At 44.3% G+C, this 26,149-nt stretch overlaps 1 protein-coding gene across 1 annotated transcript in view; it reads left to right on the top strand.

The window, feature by feature from the left end:
• RIF1 (replication timing regulatory factor 1) overlaps positions 1–26,149 on the top strand; it is a 68,748-nt gene that overhangs the window by 12,006 nt on the left and 30,593 nt on the right. Inside the window, exons 4-16 of the mRNA XM_082262409.1 lie at positions 1,063–1,159; positions 2,769–2,899; positions 8,864–8,955; positions 10,167–10,356; positions 12,567–12,659; positions 12,759–12,897; positions 13,280–13,431; positions 14,141–14,246; positions 16,969–17,151; positions 17,237–17,347; positions 17,478–17,540; positions 18,284–18,384; positions 18,473–18,559. Of these exons, the coding sequence (XP_082118535.1) occupies positions 1,063–1,159; positions 2,769–2,899; positions 8,864–8,955; positions 10,167–10,356; positions 12,567–12,659; positions 12,759–12,897; positions 13,280–13,431; positions 14,141–14,246; positions 16,969–17,151; positions 17,237–17,347; positions 17,478–17,540; positions 18,284–18,384; positions 18,473–18,559 (1,545 nt within the window). The remainder of the gene's footprint in view (positions 1–1,062; positions 1,160–2,768; positions 2,900–8,863; positions 8,956–10,166; positions 10,357–12,566; positions 12,660–12,758; positions 12,898–13,279; positions 13,432–14,140; positions 14,247–16,968; positions 17,152–17,236; positions 17,348–17,477; positions 17,541–18,283; positions 18,385–18,472; positions 18,560–26,149) is intronic.

Here is a 26,149-nt window from a genome sequence, read left to right as displayed (position 1 = left end):
CTAGCAGTCTCAATGTAAAGCCTATTCAGCAGCAAAAACAATCATTGCAAAAAAGACTTCTACATTTCTGAACAGTTTTCTACTGCCTGAACTGAATCTAGTTCTTCAACTTACGTTATGAAAGCCCTGTAATTAAAGTGGGAAACTGTTTCCCAACACACAATGCAACATTTCTACATAGTAGACATTTCTCATGGGAGTGTCCGTGTTCATGTAAACAAACACTGTCTGAGTGTGATCTGCTCTGATGGGAAGGGAATGGAGTGCAGAGAGAGCTTAGCCGTGCAAAGAGCCTGTTGTCGGGGTGACATACATCACTGAATTCTGTTGTCAGATTTATTTATTTATTTTTTTTATTTAACTGCAGTGACTAAACTTCTGCCTCCCAAAAATAGTTTTTATTGGTAGTGACTCTTTACTGTACTTTGTCATGTAAACAGATGCTGCTATAGGCATGTAGCGTCACTGCTGCATTACAGTTTAACTTTAAAAGGTAACTCAAGTTTAAATTCAATATGGCAACCTGGAAGCATTCCCTACACGGTGTATGGCATGACCCCAGAAATGTAATTTCCATTGTGATTGGCTGACTTATTTTCCAAGAAATCTGCACTATATACAAGTCAGATTTTAGGCACCCCTGCAACAAAAAATGTAAATCTTTTTTTCTTAGCGAGATGCTCCTAAGGGGTTAATTTTAAAGGAATGCAGACCTCCCCACTTTTCTCAATGGAGCCATACAAGTGCATCAGCTTGTCAATAATGAAAAAGTCCCTCCCATTCCTTATCAAAAACACGACACAACAGCTTTTTCTTCAGAGCAGAATCGGGTAGGAATCTACAACAAAGTTGGATAAATTGTTGAATGTACATAGATCACCCAGAGGGGATTGTTTCTTTTCTCAACAAAAGTGGAGTTGCCCTTTAAATTGGAGGAGCTTCACTCCTATCGATATTGCATTTTGATATTGAATGCAGTGAATACATAACTTTTTTAGTTTTCCAGGATTCTATTCTGTTTTATTTTCACATGCCTTTTTAACATGACATTTTATTTTTCAGACGCACATTTCTCACCAGAATTCAGACCTCAGTAATGCAGCACTTCAAGCAATGGGATTTTGTGTATTTTACAGTAACATAACATCCAGCTTATCAGGTATTAGTTACTGGTAATGATCGTTTTTTCCTCTGAGGGAAGGTTTAGGAAGATTTTGTGTGTGTGTGTGTGTGTGTTGTTGTGGTTTTTTTTTTTTTTTTTTACCAAAATAAGGAAGGCTTCTCAACTCTTTGGGGTTATTACTGTCTTATGCTGGCCATACACCTGCCGAAAAATCGCTTGAAAATCTGTCATTTGGTGCGATCGACCGTTTTTCGTCCAGTTAATGGGTACAAATAGAAAATCGTGTTCAACTTTTCAGAGCCGAAAAATCGAAGGAACAGTTTTGAAAATCTGCCGGCCGAACGATAAATTGAAAGGTTAATGTGTTTCTCGGCCGACCTGTTTGCACTAGGTATATGTGACAAACTGAGTTAATTTATGTCCATTGAACGATTTATCTTTCAAAATTCGGTCATTACATGATGGCACGATCGTCTGCTCTCACAGCTGAGTTTTCATTTTTCAAAAATTAGTTTGTCCGATATTTCAGCTAGTGTATGGCCAGCATTACTCTCCAAGTGCCAACCCCTCATTTCTTGGCCAGGGATAGGAAAAGAGGTGAAATCTCCACAGGGATCAAAGTCAAGAAAAACCCAAATAAGGACACACACACACACACACACACACACACACACACACACACACACACACTAAAATCTTCCTAATGTAATGCGTGTTCCTAGAGAGAAAAAAAAATTCCCATCACTTCCTGCCCCAACAAGGGAAAATTTCCCCAAAGGAGACACGAACTGCAATAAAAACCTGACCGACTCTGTCGCCTCCTGTGCAAAACTGGTAAAAACAAGTTTTGGCTGCACTTCGTTGAAAAGGTTGCAAGTTCTCCAATATACATCTATACATACCGTACTTCCATCAGCAATAAGCAAACTAAATGGAAGAGAATTTTTCAGACTCTAGTGATTTAATCATTATAAACTTGAGTAGAATAGGTTGTGGCCCTAATTGGCCTTCATCAGATACCACCATAAGTGTACAACTCCCCAAACAGTAAAAAATGTAGCCGCCTATGTAAACATCAGACACATTACCATACAGGTATATCTGTGTTTGAAATTTAAATAGGAAGCGGTTTCATGTTTCTATTTGTTAGCAGTGTTTTACGCTCATGCTGTCAAAAACCTTTGACTCCTGGTGTACTGTGCATTTAAAAACCTGTTTACGTACAGTAAGTGTGCTTGCTTTAGTTATATTTAGATACTGAGCTTCTAAGTTGCTTATTACATGGTGTATAGTCAATGACTGCAGTTTAACTGGGAATTTCAATAACTAGAATTAGGGGACTGGAGTTGGAGTACGTTTAAGCTTCTTTCCATGCTACGCCAATGATTGAGATGACTGTAAAGGTGACGAGTATTTGCATTTATTCCAGGTCTTTTATTTGCCATTGTATATTCTTAGAAATTCCATTAGATTGATGATAAAATGTGTGGTTCTGGAGTCTGGACATCCCTGAAACCTTGGTGTGTTCAGCTGACTCATAAACATTTGTTAGTTCACACATTCCTTTTGAAAGGAGAGGCCTGTATTTTCTGTGCACACTTAAATGATACATACCTTACCCCATTTATGCATGTTTTTCTTTTAGCAACGGAGGTACAAGAGTTACTGTCGTCACTTAACAGTATTGCTGTAAAAGCAGTTGATAAAAACACATGCACAAGAGCACTTTGGGTGATTTCAAAACAGCACTTCTCTGCAGAAGATGTTGGCAAGGCGGTGAGTTCTCCAAAAAATGAATTGCTGATCTCATTGGAAAACTTATTATTTATTTATTTTTTTTCTTTTGTTGATCAACGGATATAGCGCTCCGTAAATTATAACTAGTGGGTTATATTGCCTCCTCCAGGAGTAGGACTCGGCAGAACAAAAAAAACACCTGGCTAAACCCATGAGCCAATGTCAGCTGGTATATAACCCTCCCTCTTTGCTCTAGATGATCAGTTTTGATCTGTCTAGTCAGGAGTAAGGCCTTGTCTCCCGGCTGGGATCTCTGGTTCAAACAGCTTTCTCCTTCCTTACATCTTCTTTTTTTTTTTTTATTTTTTTTCTCTGGAGATCTTCAATCAACTGCCGGGCTGGATAATCTAGATTCAGTGGTCGCCCCAGCCCAGCCAGTGAGCGCTACAGCTATGTGCTAGGACGAGTCCTGGCACTTTTTTCCTTTTTTTTTTTAAACTGGAATTTTTTTAATTTAATTTTTTTTATTTTTCTGCAATCAAGTTGTTCCTGTGAGAACTGCAATCAACTGCCGCCGGACTGAGTGATACACTGGATATCGTAGATCCTTACGGTCGTCCCAGTCTGCCCAGCAAGTGTGTGCAGGCCTTGGCTCTGCACTAGGTCGACCGCAACAGGGTCCCACGGAAGGGACTCGCCCGCGAGTGGGACACCTCGCATGGATGCACACGACCTGGTCACGGCCAAAGTCGCAGCATCCCCTGTGCTGAGATGGGGGGGGGGGGGGGTGTCCTGCTCGGAGTGAAGTTGTGCCCCCCACTTCCTCAGGATTCTGGGGTGTCTGCTGGATCTCGCTCGCTCTCTCTCTGTAGGGGTTGTTCCCCAGGATGGTGGGTGGTTGGCTTGGGGTTCCCTCTGTAGGGGTGGTTGGCTTGTGTTTTTTTTTCTGTGTTTTCACTTCAGTGATAGTGCAGGACCGAGGTGTGTGGGAACCTTGATAATCCTGTCAACCGCGGTGAGCGGCCGGATACCGGAGTGTGATGCCAGGCTGCTTCACGCGCTGCGGGCGGCGCTGACATTTTGGCAGTGGGATCGTGTGCGGCCGCTCGGCTGCCATGTTCCCGGAATCGGCGGCCATGTTCTAGGTGGCTGCTTGGACAGCAGCGGCTGCCATTTTCCTGTAGCCGCATTGAGCGACGAGGGGGCAGCAACCTCTAGTGTTGGCACGGCCGCTTTCTATTTCCTGAGATCGGCGTGCTGCAGCTGGCGCTCTTTCTCCTCCATTTCCTCTGAGATGTGGTGGTGGGGAGCCTTGGGGGTATCTCCCACCCTGTTCTTTCGCAGGGAGTAGCGCTGGGACTTGTAGTCCCACGGGTGTCAGTATTGTGGGGTGCCTACAACTTATAGATATATACTTGCATATATACATAGGTGTTTTTTTCTTCCCTGTGTTTTTTTATTTATTTTTTTTTTTTTTGGGGGGGGCACTGTGGCACCAGGGTGCATGGAGCCAGCAGAACACATCTGACCCCTGGACCCACTCTCAGAGGGGGCGGGGGGAGATTCTCTGGGTCTCACTCAGCTGTGACGATGGTCCTACAGTCATTAGTGGCTAAAGTGGACCTGGTCTTGCAAAAAAGGCCTGCGTCGGCTACTCCGGTGCAATTTGGCATCCAGGGTGACTAAGGTGTTCCTCCTTTCCCGCCTATTTTGATGAGATTATCCCTAGTCAGTGGGGATCTCCTATACGCATGGCTGAGGTACCTAGTGTTTTACCAGAAGGTATCCCTTTGAAGAGTTTCTTTTGGAGAAACTGACGGTACCACCAGTGGTGGACTCCCAGGTTTCTAGACTGAATAAAGTTACGTTACGATCTGTAGAGGACACTCCGTCCTTTAAAGATCCAGCGGCTAGAAAGGTTGAAACCTTGGTCCGCCATCTTTTCATCATGGCGGTTTCTATCCCAAGACTGTTTTTTTTGTCATAACCTTGGTCTCTCAGACCCTGACTGGGCAAAACTTCTACACCAGGATTTGAAGGAAGGTCAGCACCCTCATGAAATGGCAGTGTTGGTGGACTAGTTGATACAGGGGTTGCAATAAATTTGTGAGACATCCTTGGATGCCGTTGGCCTGCAGAGCGTCGGTGACAGTGGTGACTTTACATGGCATGATCTGGTTGAAATGTTGGTCTGCGGACCAAGCCTCCAAAAAGGTTCTGATGGATCTCCCCTTCGTAGGCGACCGTTTTTTGGAGCCTCCATGGAAGAGATAATTAAGGGGCTCACGGGAGGCAAGAGCACCTTGCTTCCGCAGGTTTTTAAGGGCAGAGAGCCTCGCCGCAAGCATGGTCCTGTTTTCTCGGCTCACATGCGACCTTTTCGTCCTGCGGGTTTGCAAGACAAAGGATCAAAATCTTCTTGTTCTTCTCAGAGGGTTCCAAGAGACCCAGGGGTGGTAAATCCAAAGCAGGTTCTTCCGATCCCGCGGACAAGCCCTCCTCCGCCTGAAGGGACGCCCTCACCCGTTTTATAGTGGTAGGGTTGGTTCTTTCCGGACCCATGGAACTTGTTTATCCAGGACAAGTGGGTGTTCGAGTTGATTCGGTCAGGCTACAAGATCGAATTTCAATCCTTCCCCTCCAATCTGAGTCTGTCTGCCGATTGACTTCACGGTCTTCTGGGAGCAGTGCAGGAATTGTTATCAAGGGGTATTAGTCCTGGTTCCACTGTCAGAATGGTTTGAGGGGTTTTATTCAAACCTCTTTACGGTACCCAGGAAGGAGGTGAAAATTTGCCCAATCCACTTTGTGCGGGTTCATAAATTCAGAATGGAATCCATCTGTACGGTTGCGGCTTCTTTTCAGCAAGGAGACTTTCTGGCCTCCATCGACGTCAAGGACGCTTGCCTTCGTGTCCCGAAATAAATCGGGCATCAGCGTTTTCTACGTTTTGCTATAGGCGAGGAGCACTGTCAATTTGTGGTGTTACCCTTCGGTCCTGCTTCTGCTCCTCGGGTATTCACGAAGGTGTTGGCTCCGGTACTAGCCTTGCTCAGACAGACGGGGATTTTGGTACTGCGGTACCTGGACGATCCGCTGTCCTGCAGGAGGTTCTGGACATCACAGTGAGCACTCAGGTTGGACTTCCTGGGGCTGACTCTGGATTCAAAACTCTTAAAATTGCAACATGCGATTCGGCTCCTGTTGTCCAACCGTCAGTTGTCTGTCAGAACGTGCATGCAAGTGCTGGGCCTGATGGATTCCACCTTCGATGCTGTTCCTTTTTGCACAGTTCCATACCAGACTCTTGAAAAGGAGATTCTAACCAAATGGGACAAGGATCCCCAGTCTCTGCATAAGTTGATCCTGTAGAGTTGGGGTGCGAGAGGATCTCTGCTGTGGTGGCTCTGCTCCCCCCCCCCCCCCCCGGCGCTTCGACAAGGGAAGTCCTTTCTCCCCCTGTTCTAGACAGTGGCTTCCACGGACACCAGCCTGTCCTGGTGGGGAGGGGTCCTGGGCACGGCAGCAGCACGCAGGTTCTGGTCCAGGGAGGAATCCAGTCTGGCGATCAACATTCAGGAAATTTGAGCAATCGGGTTATGCCTGTCCCAGTGGATGGATCCTCTGCAGGGGTGTCCGGTGAGGATTCAATCGGACAATGCTACGGTCGTGGCATATATCAATCACCTAGCGGCCAAAGAAGTGGCCAGTGTTCTAAGGTGGGCAGAACGCTTTGTTCAGCGCACTTTGCTGTGCACATTCCAGGGGTGGAAAATTGGCAGGCGGACTACCTCAGTCATCAGCCTCTGTGCCCAGGCGACTGGTCCCTTCACCTGGAAGTGTTTCAACAACTATGTTTCCGGTGGGGGACCCCTGATGTAGACCTGTTGGCCTTTCGTCTCAACCTGGAAGGTTCTGAGATTCATTGTGAGGTCTCTGGATTCTCTGGCAGACGCTCTGGTGGCCCCCTAGGGTAGATATCTGATTTTATGCCTTTCCTCCAATACAACTTCTGCGCAGAATCGAGGTAGAAGGGATTCCAGCAATTCTGGTAGCTCCAGACTGGCCTCGTCGGTCCTGTTACGGGCCTGGTAAGACTGGTAGTTGATGCCCTTTGGCGTCTCAAGGGCCGATCTTCCATCCTGCTTTACGGTCGCTGACTTTAACGGCCTTGCTATTGAAAGCCAGGGGTTGAACGGGAAAGGGGGTTGTCGGAATAGCTGAAAGCTAGGAAATGTATTTCTCGGAAGATTTACCATCGAGTTTGGAAATCTTATATTGGTGTGAGTCTCTAGGAGGGTTTCCCCCCTGTTCATTTTTAGTATCGCGTCTACTGGAGGGCCAGATTTCAGCTTTGGCATTCTTCTTCCAAAGGTCGTTGACTGCAAATTCCTTGGTTCACACTTTTGTGCAGGGGGTTTGCCATCTGGCCCCGCTGGTGCGGTCCCTGCTGCCTCCATGGGACCTTAACCTAGTGCTGTCGGTCAAAGACCGCCCTTTGAGAACATTCGTGAAATTCCTGTGCTTACCTTGTCACAGAAAGTGGCTTTTTTGGTAGCTATTACTTCTGCACACAGGGTCTCTGAACTGGCTGCGTTTGTTCTGTCGGTCACCTTACCTGGTGGTTCACAGGGACAAAGTGGTGCTACGTCACTGTCAGTCAGTCGTGCCTTCCTGAGGTCGTTTCGGGGTTACACTTAAATGAAGACATTGTGTTGCCTTCGTTATGTCCTATCCTTGCATTCTTTTGATGTGGTTTGAGCCATCAGGGTTTACTTGATGGTGACTGAGTCTATTATATTAGGAAATCAGATTTCTTGTTTATCCTCACGGATGGCCCTTGTAAGGGGCAGGCTGCATCTGCCGTCACCATTTCCAGATGGATTAGACAGTGGTGCAGGCCTATTCAATTAAGGGTCAGGTCCATTCTTTCCCTGTTAAGGCGCATTCCACAAGGGCGCTTAGTGCCTCCTGGGCCTTCTATCATGAGGCGTCAATGGTCCAGGTTTGCAAAGCGGCCACCTGGGCAACTGTACACAGGTTCAAGTTCTACAAGGTGGATATTTTTGCATCTGCTGATGCCTTTGGCCGCAATGTTTTGCAGGTCGCTGTGGCAGAGTCCTGCCTCTTGAGGGTGTTTTTTTCTGGTAAGTGAGCTCCAGTTGTTCATGGTTGAGCTCCTGGTTTAGCCTTTTCTTTTGGGAATATTTTTATAGCTGTGTTTTTTCCCACCCCTCATGCTGACACTGCTTTGATATGAAGCTGTGATTTTTGTCCTACCGTAAAATCCTTTTCTCAGTTCATCGATGGACACAGCACCCACCCCTCCTATGGAGTTCTGGTACTTCTAATACTGCTTGATACTCAACTGATTACCTAGAGCAGAGAGGGGGTTTATATACCAGCTGAGGATGGCCCATGGGCATAGCCAGGTTTTTTTGTTATGCCTAGCCCTACTCCTGGAGGAGGCAATAAAAACCCAGTAGTGATTTAGAAAGAAAAATTGGCCCGAGGGACTTTAAATGAGGTGGGTACATGTGGCTAGAAATAAAAAAAAAAAGATGAATAAATGGAAAGAGTAACCTTTATTACAAAAAGTTGCAGAAGGTATAAAAATGAATACCATTGTGTGCCTTGAAATGCTTGAAATGGCAAACTCAGTTGGAGGTCTTACAATACATATATGCATATAAATAACCTACATGTTGGTATGCATGGTAGTACAATACATCTTGGTCTCAAATGTAAAAACATGATGATATAAGAATATAACTAGTATATAATATAGTAGTGATTTATGGAGCTCTGTGTCCATTGAACTCAGAGAAATGGATGTTATGGTAAGTACCAAAATACCATTTTTTTTTTTTTTTTCAGTCCCCTCAGAGTTTCTTTAGTGATTCCTTTATAATCCTGCCTGCAAATTCATACCCCCAGAATTTGATAACTTGTTTAAACCTGCTGTGTAATTTAAATGTTGACATAGTTTTTCTTGTTTTTCAGGTACCGTCAATACTTTCTACATTAGAAAACATATTAAATAAAGATGTGCAGTCAGTTGTCATTGCTTATGAAGCACTAAACGTTGTTATAAAGTAAGAAAAAAATTGATCAAAGGGGTGTTTATAATTTTGGAAAATGTAAAGTAAAAGTTCACCTTTTAAAAAAAAAAAAAAAAAAAATTCCCTTTTATTTTTCAGTTAAACGTGCGTTTTTGATTATTATTTCCTCAGCAGGATGCAGAGCATTGCACCTGTGATTTGTGGCTCACGGGTGCAATGTCAGGCACCTGCACAGTCAGCTTTCTGCTTTCATCTCGATACAGGCTTTCGATTACAAAGCTTGAGGACGAACAAATGAACTACGAGGGTGTCATCGCCATCCTCGCAGTCCATAGAACTACAAGCCATCTGCTGTGGTGGAAGATAGGTCTTGTAGTTTTTTCATTCAGATTCCTATGAATGACGTGGCTGTGTGCGTGGAGACGCTTTTAACCACTTCTGGACCAAGCCCATTTCTGACACATGTTTACAAGTTAAAATCTGTATTTTTAGCTAGAAAATTACTTGGAACCCCCAAACATTATATACATTTTTTTTTTTTTTTTTTTTTTAGCAAAGACTCTGAAGAATAAAATGGCGGTCGTTGCAATATTTTTTGTCACGCGGTATTTGCGCAGCGGTCTTTCAAACGCCCATATTTTTTTTTGGTATATCGTGAAAAGATGTCACGCCAAGTAAATGAATACCTAACCTGTTACGGTTTAAAATTGTGCACACTGGAATGGCGACAAATCTATGGTCAATAAAATCTGATCACTTGTATTGCTGTCACAAGCAATGTAAACATCCCTTGTGACAGTAATAGGCAGTGACAGGTACTCTTTATCGAAGAATCTGGGGTCTAAAAGACCCCAGACCCCTCCACTACACTTCAATGTATTCAAAATGCTGAAATCTGCATTTTTGAATACTGAACACTTTTTTTTTTTTTTTTTTTTTTTTTTTAATTCGGTGCCTCTACCCGCTGAGTAACCTCGACGTGACGTCATCACACCAATTCCGAGTTACTACATAGGGGGACTCGATCAAAGCCTAATCCGGCTTTGATTGGGACTCCAACCAGCCAGCGGACGTGCCGGCTGGTTGCTCGGGTCTCCCGGTAGCTATTCTGAGCAAGATACTTTAGCATTGTTTTAAGATCAGTTAAGAGAATCTGAACTTTTAGGTTTTAAATTATAATTTTGCAAGTTTATCTAAGGTCTCTTTAAAAGAAAACTGAAATCTAATTTTTTTTTTTCCCCTAGACTGGTGGAGCAGACACCTGCTCAGATGACAGATGAGGCAGTCCGATGGGCGAAGATTATTATCCCATTGGTGGTTCACTCTGCACCAAAGGTTCGATTAAGAGCCGCAACCGCATTAGAACTTGGCGTGCCACTCTTGCTTCAGAAGCAGCAGGAGGTGGCAGCCTTAACAGAACAGCTCATGACCTCTGTAAGTATATCTACATAGACTGCGGTGCATGCTTGTAAGTTAGTGGTATTTAACCCTTTTACTTCTGACTCTGGGTATTACAACTTGGCAGTAACAGGATGCAAACAAACTCGCACCTTAAAAAAAAAAAATGGAATTTTCAGTTCCCGTTCTACTATGTTGGATACAATGCTATAACCCTTTCTCTGCTGAAGCAATTAATTTTTTTTTCCACCTTTTGCATATTGCGTCTTTAGTGTGATTTTGGGTTTGGGAACTCTAGCGTATTCTAGAGAACGTGTGAGGGATGTGCAGCCACCTCTAGGTGTGCCTACTCTTTCTGTAAGTCTGCATTCACACTAAAGCGTTTGAGGTGTGCAAAACTTCCAGATTTTTGCATACATTTACAAAACGCACAAAAAGTATCTCGCTTGCAGTGCATTTCATCGTTAATGGCACCCAAAACACTGCAAAAATGTGTTTTTTTTTTTTTTTTTTTTTTTTTTTTTTGTGCAAAGCTCAAAAAGGAGCATAAGCTACATCGCTCTTGTATAGAGATGCCCTATGCATGTGGCACAACAACAGGCAAAAAATGCCATTGTGATTTTTGCATGCTTTCATGAAATGTTCTTGTTCATAAATGTAGAGGTTGGAATAAATAGTTCAGTTGCACTGTGAAGGTGAGTGGGCTATAGAGCTACCTGGATCATTTTCACTTTACAGCTGGGAGTCAGCTGAGGAAAACGGTGCTACTGCAGTCATGAGATTGTGCTTAACCTTTCTCCCTTTGGACATACTATACTTGTCCAAAGAGCTAATGTAGTTAAAATGTATTCTCTTTGGTGAAAGAGGTGCTTAAGAGGGGATATGGCTGCAATTTACACATTTTCCAAAGGGTGGTTAGCATTGGGAGAAAAATATTTAAAGGCTAATCCGAACATTTTTTTTTTTTTTTTTTTCTCCCCCATGCAGTGGGGCTATGCCCACACTGCATGGGGTTAACTGCTTGCTTTCTGTTTTGGTGAACACAGCGCCTATACTTGGCCCTCTGGAAAATGGTGCTCCCTCACGTCCAGCAGTGGACTGTTCCTGACATCTTCACGTCCAGAGCTGGTCTATGGGTGTGATGACGTTGGGAACAGTCCACCGCACAATACTTTTGGACCGGGGGGGGGGGGGGGTGAGCCAAAGGGATGGGTCTTGTTCTGGGAGGATTAGGTGAGTATATCTCAGCTCTCCAAACCCCTAAACCAAAACCAGCAAGTTAACCCATGCAGTGCGGGCACAGCCCCACTGCATAGTTATAAATTGCCCAGCGTTCTGCTTTAACGTAAGGTCTCCAAAGAAGATTGATGGCCACACAATGAACTTGGAAAGAGAATTCCTTTTTAGGAACACAGGTCTCCGTATTCATCCAGTGAGCCCATCCCCCCACATAGTTAGAAAGCACCCCATAGGCACACATTTTAAACCTTTCATCACCCTTGGTGTTAACCGCTTTCCTGTTAGTCAGTTGCATATTTTTAGCACTGATTACTGTAGTAATGTCACTGGTCCCCCCAAGTGTCATAAATGTCATGTGTCTAATCTGTCCGCCTTAATGTCGCAGTCCCGCTAACGATCGCTGCCAATACTAGTAAGAGAAAAAGAGTAAAAATTTCATAAATCTTTCCCCTAGTTTTTAGGCGTGATAACTTTTGTGCAAACCAATCAATATACACTTATTGGAATTTTTTTTTTTTTTTTTTTTTTTACCAAAAATGTTTTCAGAATACATATGGGCCTAAAATGATGAAAACCTTTTTTTAATTTACTTTTTTTTTTTTTATTGGGAATGTTTTATAGCAGTCTTGGGTCCCTGGCTGGAGCTCCTGGCCCCTCCCTCCTGTTAATGCCTCCCACAGCAAGCAGCTTGCTATGGGGGGCACCCGAGCTGAGCTGCAGCTCCGTGTACCCATTGACATGGAGCTACCGGTCGCCCCCCTCTCCTGATTAGCTAAGTTTGACAGCAGCGGGAGCCAATGATGCCCCTGCTGTGTCAGCCAATCGGGTTAATGAGTCATGGATGTCTGAGGCACTCGTGGACATCGCTGGATGGGGAGGGGCTCAGTTAAGTATTTGGGGGCTGCTGCACACAGGTTTTTCATGTTAATGCATTAGGATAAACTTTCTGACTTTACAACCCCTTTAACCCCAGTAGAAATTTGAATGTATTCTTTCCTCTGCCTTAGAAAATTATTGGAGAACTCAACAAGCTATTTAGTAGCAAAAATGAGACCTACGTTTTGAAATTGTGGCCTTTGTTCGTCAAGCTGCTTGGCAAGGTAACTTTACAGTATCCATATTATTTGTTGTATTATGATTATATATGATTTTGTGGGCCCTTTCCTGTTTTCTCACAAATGGTTTGATGCCTTTTGCAGACATTGCATCGCAGCGGCAGCTTTATTAATTCCTTGCTGCAACTTGAAGAGTTAGGTTTTCGAAATGGATCCCCTGCAATCAAAAAGATTGCATTTATTGCCTGGAAGAGTCTCATTGATAACTTTGCGCTAAATCCAGGTACATTTTATTGCTTTAAATGGATATGTAATGTTGGTGTGTTTCATTTTTCTTTGCTCCTCTTCTCTTTTGTGATATTTATTCATATTACCCTGAAACTGTTAAGTCATTTACTTTAGCAAAATGGAAATCTTGCATGTAAAGTTTGTTGTAAAGTATTAGGCAGTTGCTTGGTTCTATGCCAAATACCAAGTAGGCTGCACTTAAGTGTTTTGGCCTATTTATGAATTTAAGCTAATGCCTATTTTTTTTTTTTTTCAAAGTACAGTCCTTAGTTTACAGTTTAAGTTGTGGTGTATATATTAAATACATATGCATGTATATGCAATACACACCAATAATGATATCGTCCTTAACAAGCAATGGCCTTATGTGTCCACAGACATTTTGTGCAGTTCAAAGAGACTAAAACTTCTAATGCAGCCGTTGAGTTCTATCCATGTTAGAACAGAAGCTCTGGCTCTGACTAAAGTAGAAGTGTGGTGGTATCTCTTGATGCGTCTTGGATCTCAGCTACCAATTCACTTTGAACAGGTATTACTATATTCCCTTCTATGGGTTTGTTGGCTTTATTTTAAATGTTTTTAAAAGTTGGTGTGTCAGATTTTCTGTGTGCTATTTTAAAATAAGTACCTTGAGTGCCGTTTCACATTTCTGCGATCAGAGAGCGCATGTAATTTGGAGCGCACTGCTCCTAAAATTGCATGTGATCTCTGTGCAGTGCAATTTCAGCCATACAGTTTGTAGGACCAGGGGAGCGGATGCGATGCGGGAACACGCTGTATATTCGCAGCCTTCCCGCATAGCAGAAATGTGAACCGGAACTTAAGGCCCGTACACACGTACCGATTGTCGGCCGTTTGTAGGCTTGTTAGTATGATGCTTCCGACAGCGCATTTTCGGCCGAACAGAATCTGTCGTTAAAATTTTTGTTGGCCAACACCAGAACGGCCGATTGTTCGCCAGTCAGTACAGATTTCGACCGACAGACAGCAGATTTGCAGGACTGGGCATGCTCAGAAAAGAAAAAACACACGGAAAGTTAACCATCACATGACATCACTTCTGCAGTCGGCAGTTGTTGGCCAACAAAATTCGTGTGCAGTCTTTTGCAGTTTTCAACAGACACGACAGCCCTGGACAAAAGACGGCCGATCGTTCGGCCGACGATCGGTACGTGTGTACGGGGCTTTAGTTAAAAGTATCATTGACAAATTGTAAAGGTTGTTTGTTTTGTCTGCAGGTTTGTTTACCTTTGATTCAAAGTGCTTTATGCGTGGATGCAGCTTCACCCCAGGTACATCAACTACGTTCTGCTAACCCGGTTGCCTCTACACCCATACAGAAAGGTATAGTGTGATTTCTTCATTACAATTTGATCATGGGTGTTCTAGCCATATTTGGTGTGGCCATCCTTTGCCTTCAAAACCGCATCAATTCTTCTAGGTACACTTGCACGCTGTTTTTGAAGGAACTCTGCATGTAGGTTGTTCCAAACATCTTGGAGAACGAACCACAGATCTTCTCTGGATGTAGACTGTCTTAAAATTGTTCTGTCTGTATGTAATCCCAGACAGACTATGTTGAGATCAGGGCTCTCTGGGGGCCAAACCATTTACTTCCAGGACGCCTTGTTGTTTATACTGAAGTGTAATTAATGTATGTCTTAATGACATTGGCTGTATGTTTTGGGTCATTGTCCTGCTGCAGAATAAATTGGGGCCAATCACACGCCACCCTGATGGAAGGGCATTCTGGATAAGTACATTGATAACAATTAAAATATATTTTTGAAAACATTCTTTACAGCACATTTTAATTTAATATAATGGTTTTCTGTGTCTACCAAACTAAGATTCAGGGACAATGCCATATTTTATTCTTTAAATTTTTACACACTTATAGTGCTCTTCACTCAGGTATGATGTGGTACAAAGAAGTGTTTTGATTTCCACTGAACAGGGTGCTATTTATGTAGATGTGTGTAAACAAACTTCTGCACGGGTATTAGAGCCGGTCCACACTAGCGCAACTTGTCAGGTGACTTGTCAGCCTGACAAGTCGCGGTCCATTGACCGCTACAGGACCCGTTCTAATAGGTGCGACACAAGTCGCTCCGACTTAGAAAAAGGGTCCTGTGCTACTTCGGGACGACCTGGAGGCGACTTGCATTGACTTCAATTATATGAAGTCCCTGCAAGTTGTACCGAAGTCGTGGTGCATGGTAATGCACAAGTCGCCCCCGTAGTAGTAAGGAGTCGTCGCGTCGCCTTAGTGTGAACCGACTTAGTGTATTGCAGAATTCTTATACTCTGGTCTAAGTTGGAAGGTCACAAATACCATTGAAGCATTGTTGTGAGGTGACCGTTTTAACATGGTGCATTGGCGGACCAGAGACTTGTTCAGTAAGATGAGAGGACCTGGTGATCTCGGGTTCACCCGCCTTTTATAGGAAATGGACCTGGAATTGCTCAGAACTGAGCACTACTAAGGTCATGCTCTTGTAAAGGTTACAAAACCTCAATCAGGTTCAAAATAGATTTCTTGCTGCTGGATCTGATTAAATAGGTAATTAGGGTGCATGCACGTGGATATCATAGACTGACACATTGTTCAGGTAAATGATACTACTTTTATTTCTAATGGACAGTATATTATATAGTTAGTAGGCGGTGTCATATGTTAGTACGTCATAAGCATAATATTAGCATAATACTGATTATTTGCAGCTTTCTGATTAGTCAGGTCCGTTGTAAGGTGGTCCCCTTCCAGTTCATGAATGTTATCTTCTTTTGAAGGCACTGTGCCAATGCTCCATCTTTTTCTCGCATTCCATTGTCGGTGGTGGGGAGTATCTAGTAACGGCCATTTTGAGTAAGGAAGATATGTACATGTATAGAGAAACAGACATTAGAAAAATAGACATTTTGCTTAATTCACAAGTGTTCATCACATTCCTTCACACTCTGAGCCCTGTAGCTGTGAAATTGAATCCCATTTCTGAACTTTTACTTTGACAAATGTACTTGGTTCCTAATAGTTTGGAGATGGCCCTTGTTCCGTTTCACGATGACTGTGCCACGGTACTCAAAGCCAACTTCATAAAGACATGGTTTGGTCACTAAACCATAAGTGGCCAGCACAGAGCCCTAAACCTCCATCCTACTGAATACCTTGTGGAATAAGTTTGAGCCATGTCTTAACCAGCATTAGTACCCGACTTCACAAATGCACTCTTGGCCAAATGTGCATATGTTTCCACAGACACACTCAAATCAGAGGAGGGGGCAACTCCAAATGTCCAGGGTTTTGAAATGGGATGCATAGCAAGCTCATAAAGGTGTGATGGTCAGGTGTCCATATGGCCATATATGTAGTGTGTTGGTGCATGCCTGTCTCTGCATCTTGAATTGCAAATTGTGTACTAGTCTAAGACTGTACAATAAAAGTGAGGCTGCGAGTGAGTAAAGGAATTACTGCTTAGTTTTAAAGGCGTGGGATGAAGGTTTGCATCACAATAGATTGTTCCAGATCAATGACCCTCTAGTAAAGCAATCGTATAGCAACCAAAGTCTGAAATAACTGAACTCTTGTATGGTTATTCCAGATTTTAATCCTGGTCACACTAGTTAATGATCGCTCTGGAACCTGGACCTATGGGGGGGGGGGGGGTGGTCCTCAGTAGAAGAACCCATATTTCTGTCCTAGTGGATTAACTAACTTCAAGCATAATTTACCTGGCCTATGTAGTTTTGGTTGATAGAAATGTTGGAGCTGAAGGCAGTCACAAAAAGGCTTAAGATTGCCTTTATATAGATTGACAAACTTTTCAAAATAGCTATAGCTTGATTAGTGTGTTCAATACCAGAAATGTGAAGCACTCTACAACCTGCTGGCTTGGTCACTCCTTCACATAAAGCTTGGTATAAATATGACATTGGTGTGCAGCTTTCTGACAGGCATCACTTTATTCAGCCAACAAGCTTATTCAAATGGTGCCATCCCTCTGACATGTTACACTAATGGGCTTAATCATGGAGGATTAACACATTTATACTTTTTGACTTGCAGGAAATGTGTCCTTTGGCAATCCAGTCACTCCAATGACTCCAAAAATGAACTTGAACTCAAGTCTCTTGGCATCTGTAGCATTTACATCTGTTCATCTTCTGGGTATAGAGATGATGCTTCATTTCCTCCTGGGTCCAGAAGTTGTGCAGTTTGCCAGTAAGCACAAAATTGTGCTCAGTTTAGGTAGGTTATAAATCCCTTTGTTGTACAATATACTGTATTGTGAATACATTAATAATCAGGTCAACTTGTATATACTGTTCTGTAGAGCCTCTCCAGCATCCATTGATCAGCAGCTCCTCTTTCTTCAGTAAACATGCCAGCACTTTGCTGAGTGCAGTTCAAGATGGATTTATTACCATTGGAAAGGAAGCTTCAGGTAAGCCTTGCTAATGCATTGCGGTAGGGGCTAAAAGGCTCTGCTGCACAGGCCCCTGCACCCAAGAATCATGGAAGTTTATGGCAAGTTTTAACCACCTTTTTGTACACTGACATTTTTTCTTTTCTAGGCGCTGTGCTTTATACTGTGTGGAAAGACATGATCGAGTTTGTAAAGGCAGCTATGGAGACAGGTAAATTAAATGTGCAACAATTATGGGGGGGGATTGGGAATTGTGTTTCTTCCAATTAAAATGTTTTACTGAAAGGGAAGGATCCTTCAATGTTAAAGATCTACACTGCATCTGAGCACCACAAACCAAAAACTATTTTATTTTTAATCCATCTATCTGTCTCCACGCTTTATTTTGTTGAGAAATTACTTTAAAAAAACAACCCTCCTAGCATTTCTAGCAGTGGCCATCTTGAGTAAGGGCAAATGATTCATGTAACATTTACGTCCTGCAATCCATCTGCCCTTAGCTTAACTGAGAACTCCTCCCATCCCTGAAGACTCCTGGGATGTATGAGATTTGAAGTAACAAAAAAAGGAAACCTCTACTTTCCTATTTATTTACTAATTTGCCAGCAGCATGAGGATTAAAAAGAATCAATCTCAATTGGGAGAGAAGTTCCACTTTAAGGAGTCCTTTTTCTTACATGTAAACTAGATTGCATCTTCCTGGCATTTATAAATCAAGAGTAATTGAAAGGTTGAGAAATTCTCTCCTAGAATTCTGCCAGTGCTTTACTTGGAATGGTGATTTTGTTCTACAGATTAAGAAATGCCTTCTTTTTATTTTTTTGGAGTTGGGGAAAATTGTGGTTCCTTTCAAAGTTTACTTTGGGTATCTAAATACCAATTTGCATGTGTACAGTTAACACAAGAATTTGAATCCAACCTAAAACTTGTGTTTATATTGTATATCCTTTTTAGGTAGTAAGAAAGAACGGCAAGGCTCAGAGGTGTTGACCTGCTTGCTGCAAACTTTGAAAAACATAATCCTTTCAGATTCTCTTCAGGTGGAAAAGTGCTTGGTAAGTACATGGCAATGGTTGAGTACAGCAGGGGATTTGTGTGTTTAATGGGAATGTTTGTATTTTCATGGGTATTTGCTTACTTTAGAGTCTTCTGGAGTGCACCGTGAAAGGACTACCTCAAAAAGTACTGGGATCTGCAGCATATCAGGTGGCAAATATGGATCTTCTTAATGTAAGATTTAGTATACAATGTTTGCCACTGCAGCACTAAGATGCTGGGATTAATCTTTTGCACTTCTGCTTAAAGACCTGTAAATCTAAAATTCTACGTTGTGGTTATTTTTCTAGGGTTAGGTGCTATTTTTAGTTACCCTGCTTATGGTAGTAATCTGTTAAGGTGTCAGTTGTGATAGGAGACAAGAGGTAAATATGTGTGAAATGTCTGTTTCTGTGACTGGTGGTAACCTGTTAATAGTTTGACTTTTTAAAGGAATAAGGAAGAGTATGTGTTAGTGAGTGTCAAATGACTGTTGTCAACATATTTGCGTTGATTGTGGCTCCTCAATAAAATCATTCTTTTTATGTGTGGGTGATTGTCCAGTGAGCATAAGGAGTAATTGTTTGCTGTAAATTGACCAACATCTGGGTACTTGCTGTTTTACACAATTAATGGAATATTTCTCTTTTGTTGTACTGGGTTGGGAGACTGACAGCACTGTTTCTACTTTGTGGGCTAAATCTCAGTCCATTGCTAACCATGAAGTTGTATACTTCATTATTAGTAGATATTTACTCTATAGTAGTAATACAATAGCAGTTTACAAACCCTTTGAAGGGGCAGCTGCATTAATTTCTGTTCGGGCTTTTTTTTTTTTTAATCCCTTTATATTAGATTTACACTTGTCCTAGCACTTGTGATAGTGCTTATTCTAATGTATCTGTGGAGAAACAACGTTTTCACCCAAGGACAGGATTACAAATTTCACCTCCTCTCTTCTTTACCATAGAGCAAAGGATTCTGCAGGGAAATGATTTGTGTGTGTGTGTGTATGTATGTATATGTGTATATATATGTATGTATGTGTATATATCTATATCTCACAAGAGTGAGTACATCCCTCATATTTTTGTACATATTATCTTTTCATGCGACGACACTGAAGAAACGACACTTTGCTACAATGTAAAGTAGTGAGTGTACAGCTTGTTTAACAGTGTAAATTTGCTGTCCCCTCAAAATAACTCAACACACGGCCATTAATGTCTAAACCGCTGGCACCAAATGTGAGTACACCCCTAAGTGAAAATGTCCAAATTGGGCCGAATTAGCCATTTTCCCTCTCCGGTATTATGTGACTTGTTATTGTTACAAGATCTGAGGTGTGAATGGGGAGCGGACTTGTTAAATTTGGCGTTATCGCTCTCTTTCATACTGGTCACTGGAAGTTCAACATGGCACCTCATGGCAAAGAACTCTGAGGATCTAAAAAAAAAATGTTGCTGTAATAAAGATGGCCTAGGCCATGGGTGTCCAACCTTTTTTGGCTTCTCTGGGCCACACTGAGTGTAGAGAAATTTTCTCGGGCTGCATATAAATATATTCTACAGTTAAGGTATATAAGTAATAAAACCCGCCGCACCCTTCCCTTTCATATCACTCCACCTGTGACAGCGGCTCTGTTACTGACTGCAGACATCCTAAGTCTCCCACGGCAGACGGGAGATCGCACAGCACTTGCAGCCTAGTGCGTGCCTATCAAATGCAGCCTACACAATGCCCATCCAATGCAGCTTCACCACTGCGTGCAGATCCAATGCAGCCTGATCAGTGCCCATCCAGTGCAGCCTCACCAGTGCATGCCCATCCAATGCAGCCTGATCAGTGCCCATCCAATGTAGCCTCACCAGTGCGTGCCCATCCAATGCAGTCTGCAATGAAGAGAGAGGAGAGCCTCTGGATTACACAGAGCAGGGATCTCCCGCTTACCCGGCCGCCACAGTCATACGAAGTCCTGCCTCCTGGACCAGCTCCTATGATAGACATCACCAATGTGCTGTCTATCATTGACAGAGGCTCCGAGGCAGCCTCTGCCTACAGTTGGGAGCCGCTGTGGCCATGCCCCCGACTCAACTCCCTTCCTCCCCAGCAGAAAAAAAAAATTGTCAGGGGGCAGTGGGCCGCATTGCCTGTGGTTCTGGGCCGCATGCGGCCCTCGGGCCGCAGGTTGGACATGCCTGGCCTAGGCTATAAGATTACCAAGACCCTGAAACTGAGCTGCAGCACGTTGGCCAAGAGAATACAGCAGTTTAACAGGACAGGTTTCACTCAGAACAGGCCTCACCATGGTCTACATAAGAAGTGAAGTGCACGTGCTTGGCGTCATATCCAGAGGTTGTCTTTGGGAAATAGATGTATGAGTGCTTCCAGCATTGCTGCAGAGATTGAAGGGGTGGGGGGGGGGGGGGTCATTTTGTCAGTGCTCAGACCATACGCCACACACACTGCACCAAATTGGTCTACATGGCTGTCGTCCCAATAGGAAGCCTCTTTTAAATATGATGCACAAAGCCTGCAAACAGTTGGCTGAAGACAGGCAGACTAAGGGCATGGGATTACTGGAACCAGGTCCTGTAGTCTGATGAGACCAAAACCAAGATAAACTTATTTTCTCTGTCGCTCATTGACAGACGTAGTCCTCTTTGATTCACATCAATTGGGTTATGTTGCCTCCGCAGGAGTAGGACTAGGCAGAAAGAAAAAATGTTCTGGCTCCACCCTAGGGGCAGTCCCAGAGGGTATATCCTCCCTCTCTCTGCTACAGGGAACCAGTTTTTTTCTGTCTAGTCAGGAGTAAGGACCTAAGTTCCTTGCTGGGATCTCCTGGTCCTGGCAAGATTTTTTTTTTAGAAAAAATATTTTTTTAGGTAGTTTCTCCAGTTTTTGTCCTGTGAGATCTTCAAGCAAATTACGCCGGATCTGGGCGACGGGCTGGATGTTGAGATCCAGTGGTCACCCCAGCCGGCCTACGAGCGCGCGCAGACCATTGCATTGCGCTTGGTCGGCCGCGACACATTCAAGTAAGTATGCGGGGCCGGGCGACGGGCTGGATGTTGAGATCCAGTGGTCACCCCGGTTCAGCCTACGAGTGCGTGCAGACCAGAGCTCCGCGCTGGGTCGGCCGCGACAGAGTCCCATTGGAGGGACTGACCTTGCGACTTAAAAAGGTCTCGCTTGGACGCCAGGAACCAGAGAGTCAAGGCGTCCGGAGTGGTCAACAACCCCCCACCCCGGTGGAGAGGGTATTGTGAAGAGAGGGTGCCTGTCGGTTCGGTATGGTGAGTAAATGTTTCCCTTTCCTCGTTATGAGGCATTTTGGATACGGGCCCCTCCATACATGGTCAGAGTCTTTCTGACACTAAAAGTCCCCCGTGTAATACAGAATGTGTTCGGTGGGCAAGCGGACTTGGTTTGGGAGCTAACACTCTACCCAGCAGACTGCAGTATTACAGCAGACATAGGAGGTATAATCCTACCTTGATTGTAGTGGACCTCCTGCAGGTCGATAAACCGCCATTAGCGTGGTATGCAGGTGGATGTGCTGGGAAAACGCTATTCCGGCAATCCGCCGCCATTTTGCTGTAGACCAGGTACTCGAGCGTCCGCAGGTCACGCCGGCCGCCATTTTTTTGGAGTCTATTGTCTCCCGTATGGGGGCGGCCATGTTTGAAGAGCCCAGCTAATCCTGGGGAGAGCTGGGAACGCCGGAAAGCGTACACAGGGGGCGGAGCCACTTCCTTCTACCCGGGAAAACGAGCACAGTTCTTCCCAGTCTGTTAGAGACAAACGCTGACTGCAGTTGTTAGGAAACTTCTCTGCATCGGGTGGTGAGCCTTGGGGGTCCCTCTCTCTCTGTGGGGGTCAAGAAGCAGGTACACTGAGGGGCGTTATTGCGCTAGGGGGATACAGATAAAAAAAAAAAAAGTTTTTTTCTGGCAAAGTGTCCTGGGTTAACATGGACCCTGCCACTCGTGTATCTCCACCTGATCCCCTCGAGGTGTCTGCAGGATCCTCCAGCACCCCGCTTACGATTGAATCATTGTCAGCTATTATGGAGACCTTTGTGTCCCGGGTGGAAGTGGCTTGTCAGGGACAGGGCGCAAGAAAGCGACCCCCGCCTAACCCCATTTTATCTGAAACTTCGGATTGAGAATCTGAGCCTATTTCTGCAGTTGCAGGTACCTCATCTGGGATTGGTGTCTCGGGTACTGTCTCTTCAGACAGTGAGGAGGATGTTTCGGCATCAGCCATAGCCCGAGAGGAAGCGTTGGTAAACGCACTCATTGTATCTGTTCAAGAAACCTTAAGATTACAGGGTACTCCGTCGGAAGTAGCTGAGACTGAAATTCCCTTTGGGACTAAAAAACGCATCAAAGTGGCGAAGGTTTTTCCATTGCCCAAATGTTTTGGCAATCCGATCAAAGAAGAATGGAGTCTGCCAAAACGCACTTCTGCTATTTCCAAACGCATTAACAGGTGTTATCCGTTTGAGGAAGCCCTCATTAAGAAATGGACAGAACCACCTGTGGTGGATTCACCAATTTCTAGATTAAATAAAGCCACGGTTATTCCATTAGAAGACGCTCCGTCTTTTAAGGATCCGGTGGATCGCAAGATAGAAACTATGTCTCGCACCATGTTTTCCTTGATTGGATCGGCTTTCAGACCAATAATTGCTATTGGTCTGGTTTCGCAGACTGTAACTGAATGGACCAAGTGGTTACGCCGGGACTTAGAAGAGGTCCCTCAGGCGGTATCAGATTTGTTGGAACAGATGATACAGGGGTTACAGTTTGTGTGTGATGCGGCGTTAGACGCCACTCCATTATTGGCGCGAGCATCAGTTTCAGCAGTGGTTCTCAGGCGTACACTGTGGCTAAAAGGTTGGTTAGCCGACCAAGGTTCCAAAAAAGCATTGGCTAATCTCCCCTTTTTAGGAGAGCGTTTATTTGGAGCCAACTTACATGAGATCATTAAGGATCTCACGGGAGGAAAGAGCACCTTTTTACCGCAAAGTGCTAAGGGTAAAGGACCTCGTCAAAGACGGGGGCCTTCTTTCTCCGCTCATAAAAAATTTTTTCGTCCCGCGGGTGAAAAAATTAAGTCCTCCAAAGCTCCTTCAGGAGGCTTCAGGGGACGTTGGTCGGGCAAGCAAAAGCCCGTCCCTTCCAGACCTGAAGATAAGTCTACTAAAGCCTGAAGGTGCGCCCCCACCCATAACTGGGGTGGGGGGACGTCTTCGCCGGTTCCCGGATCCATGGCTCTCCAGAATCCCGGACAAGTGGGTTTGCGAAGTCATAAGGTCAGGGTACAAGATCGAGTTTCGATCTCTCCCACCGGCGCGATTCTTCCCTTCCAATATCCGACTATCCCCGGATCGTTTAGAAGATCTGCGGAGAGCAGTCACGGATTTACTACAACAAGGAGTGGTAGTCCACGTTCCTTGGACAGAACGCTTTCAGGGGTTTTATTCAAACCTATTTACAATACCCAGGAAAGAGGGCAAAGTGCGTCCAATTCTGGACTTAAGGGCACTCAATTCCTTTGTCAACATAAGAAAATTCAAAATGGAATCCATTCGCACAGTAGCGGCCTCCCTGCATTCAGGGGATGTCCTAGCGTCCATAGACATCAAGGACGCCTATCTTCACATTCCCATTTACGCAGGACATCAGCGGTTTTTCCATAGAAGAGAACCACTATCAGTTTGCGGCGTTACCTTTCGGTCTCGCCACGGCTCCTCGGGTCTTCACGAAGGTGTTAGCCCCAATGTTGGCACTACTGCGCCAAAGAGGCATATCGATTCTAGGTTACCTAGACGATCTTCTGCTTCATGCAGAGTCTCCACAGACCCTGCTACAAAACCTAGAGATTACTATGATTTCTTTACAGGAATTCGGGTGGCTGGTGAACCAGCAAAAGTCATTTCTGGTTCCCACCCGGAGGCTCGAATATCTGGGTCTAATTCTAGACCCATTCAGGACAAGAGTTTTCCTTCCGGTAGGGAAACTCCGGAAGATTCAATCAGCAGTCCAGTTGTTACTATCCAACAGCTGGTCTTCTCTTCGGACTTGCATGAGGGTTCTGGGGTTGATGGTGGCTTCCTTCGAAGCAGTCCCATTTGCCCAGTCCCATACCCGAATTCTTCAGGAAGAGATTCTTCTCAAATGGAATCGGAATCCGGAATCCCTGGACAATCGGATCTGATTGAGCAAACAGACCAGAGAGTCTAGTTGGCACTAGATTGGATTTTGATTTCTGTCAATCCCACCCCTCATTTGTGGCACTGCTTCTGGATGTCCCAATTGATGTGAATCAAAGAGGACTACGTCTGTCAATGAGCGACAGAGAAAATTGGATTTTTGTAAAATCTTACCGTAAAATCCTTTTCTCTTAGCTCATTGACAGACGTAGTACCCGCCCCTCTATCATTGAGTTGGGTTGGGTTAAATTCTCTGTTACTGCTTTATAACAGAACTGGTTCCCTGTAGCAGAGAGAGGGAGGATATACCCTCTGGGACTGCCCCTAGGGTGGAGCCAGAACGTTTTTTCTTTCTGCCTAGTCCTACTCCTGCGGAGGCAACATAACCCAATTGATGTGAATAAAAGAGGACTACGTCTGTCAATGAGCTAAGAGAAAAGGATTTTACGGTAAGATCTTACAAAAATCCAATTTTGGTTCAGATGGTGTCATGGATGCAGGGCAGTATTCCAACACGCCTCCAAGACGACCACTACCTTGCCAAAGAAAGGTCAAGGTGATGGCCTGGCCAAGCATGTCTCCAGACCTAAACCCAATTGAGCATTTGTAGGGCACCCTCAAACGGAAGGTGGAGGAGTGCAAGGTCCACCTCCACCAGCTCCGTGATGTCATCGTGGAGGAGTGGAAGAGGACTCCAGTGGCAACTTGTGAAGCTCTGGTGAACTCCATGCCCAAGAGGGTTAAGGCAGTGCTGGAAGATGATGGTGGCCACACAAAATATTGACACTTTGGGCCCAATTTGGACATTTTTCACTTACGGGTGTACTCACTTTTGTTGCCAGCGGTTTAAACATTAATGGCTGTGTGAATTATTTGGAGGGGGGGGCAGCAAATTTACACTGTTATACAAGCTGTACACTTGCTACTTTGTAGCAAAGTGTTATTTCTTCAGCCCCGGTTCACACTTGTGCGTGTGCGGGGTTCGCATGTAATGTCGGAGCGCACTGCTCCGACATTACATGCGATCAGCTGTGCGGTGCGAGTTTAGCCATACAAACTGTATGGCTAAATTTGCATTGCTCCCGCAGCAAACACGCACAGGAGGCATTTTTGCAGCCGCATCAGGATCGGATCGCACAGCGGTTCACACTTGTGCGATCCGATCCTGTGCAAAATGCACGATCGCACTGCGATATGCGATCAAACTGGGGGTGTCGTTAAGATTACATTGACACCCCCAGCGTATCGCATATGGCAGTGTGAACTGCCGGGGGTGCGTGTGCGATGCGGGAACAGGCTACGAATTCGCAGCCTTCCCGCATCGCATATATGTGAACCGAGCCTTAGTGTTGTCACATGAAAAAGATATAATGAAATATTTACAGAAATGTGAGGGGTGTACTCACTTTTTGTGTTTATTTTGATATAAAAAAAAAAAAAACAATTAGCACTTCTATTTCTAAAAGCATTCTTCATTTACTGCGGTTTCATACCTGCCTAAAACTTGTTTTGCACAGTTCTATGTGTATATAATAAAAAAAAAAAAAAATAAATAAATAGTG

Source organism: Pelophylax lessonae (genome assembly GCF_965119305.1).
Source record: "Pelophylax lessonae genome assembly, chromosome: 6".
NCBI classification, from domain to species: domain Eukaryota; kingdom Metazoa; phylum Chordata; class Amphibia; order Anura; family Ranidae; genus Pelophylax; species Pelophylax lessonae.
This window is presented reverse-complemented; position numbering and strand designations above follow the sequence as displayed.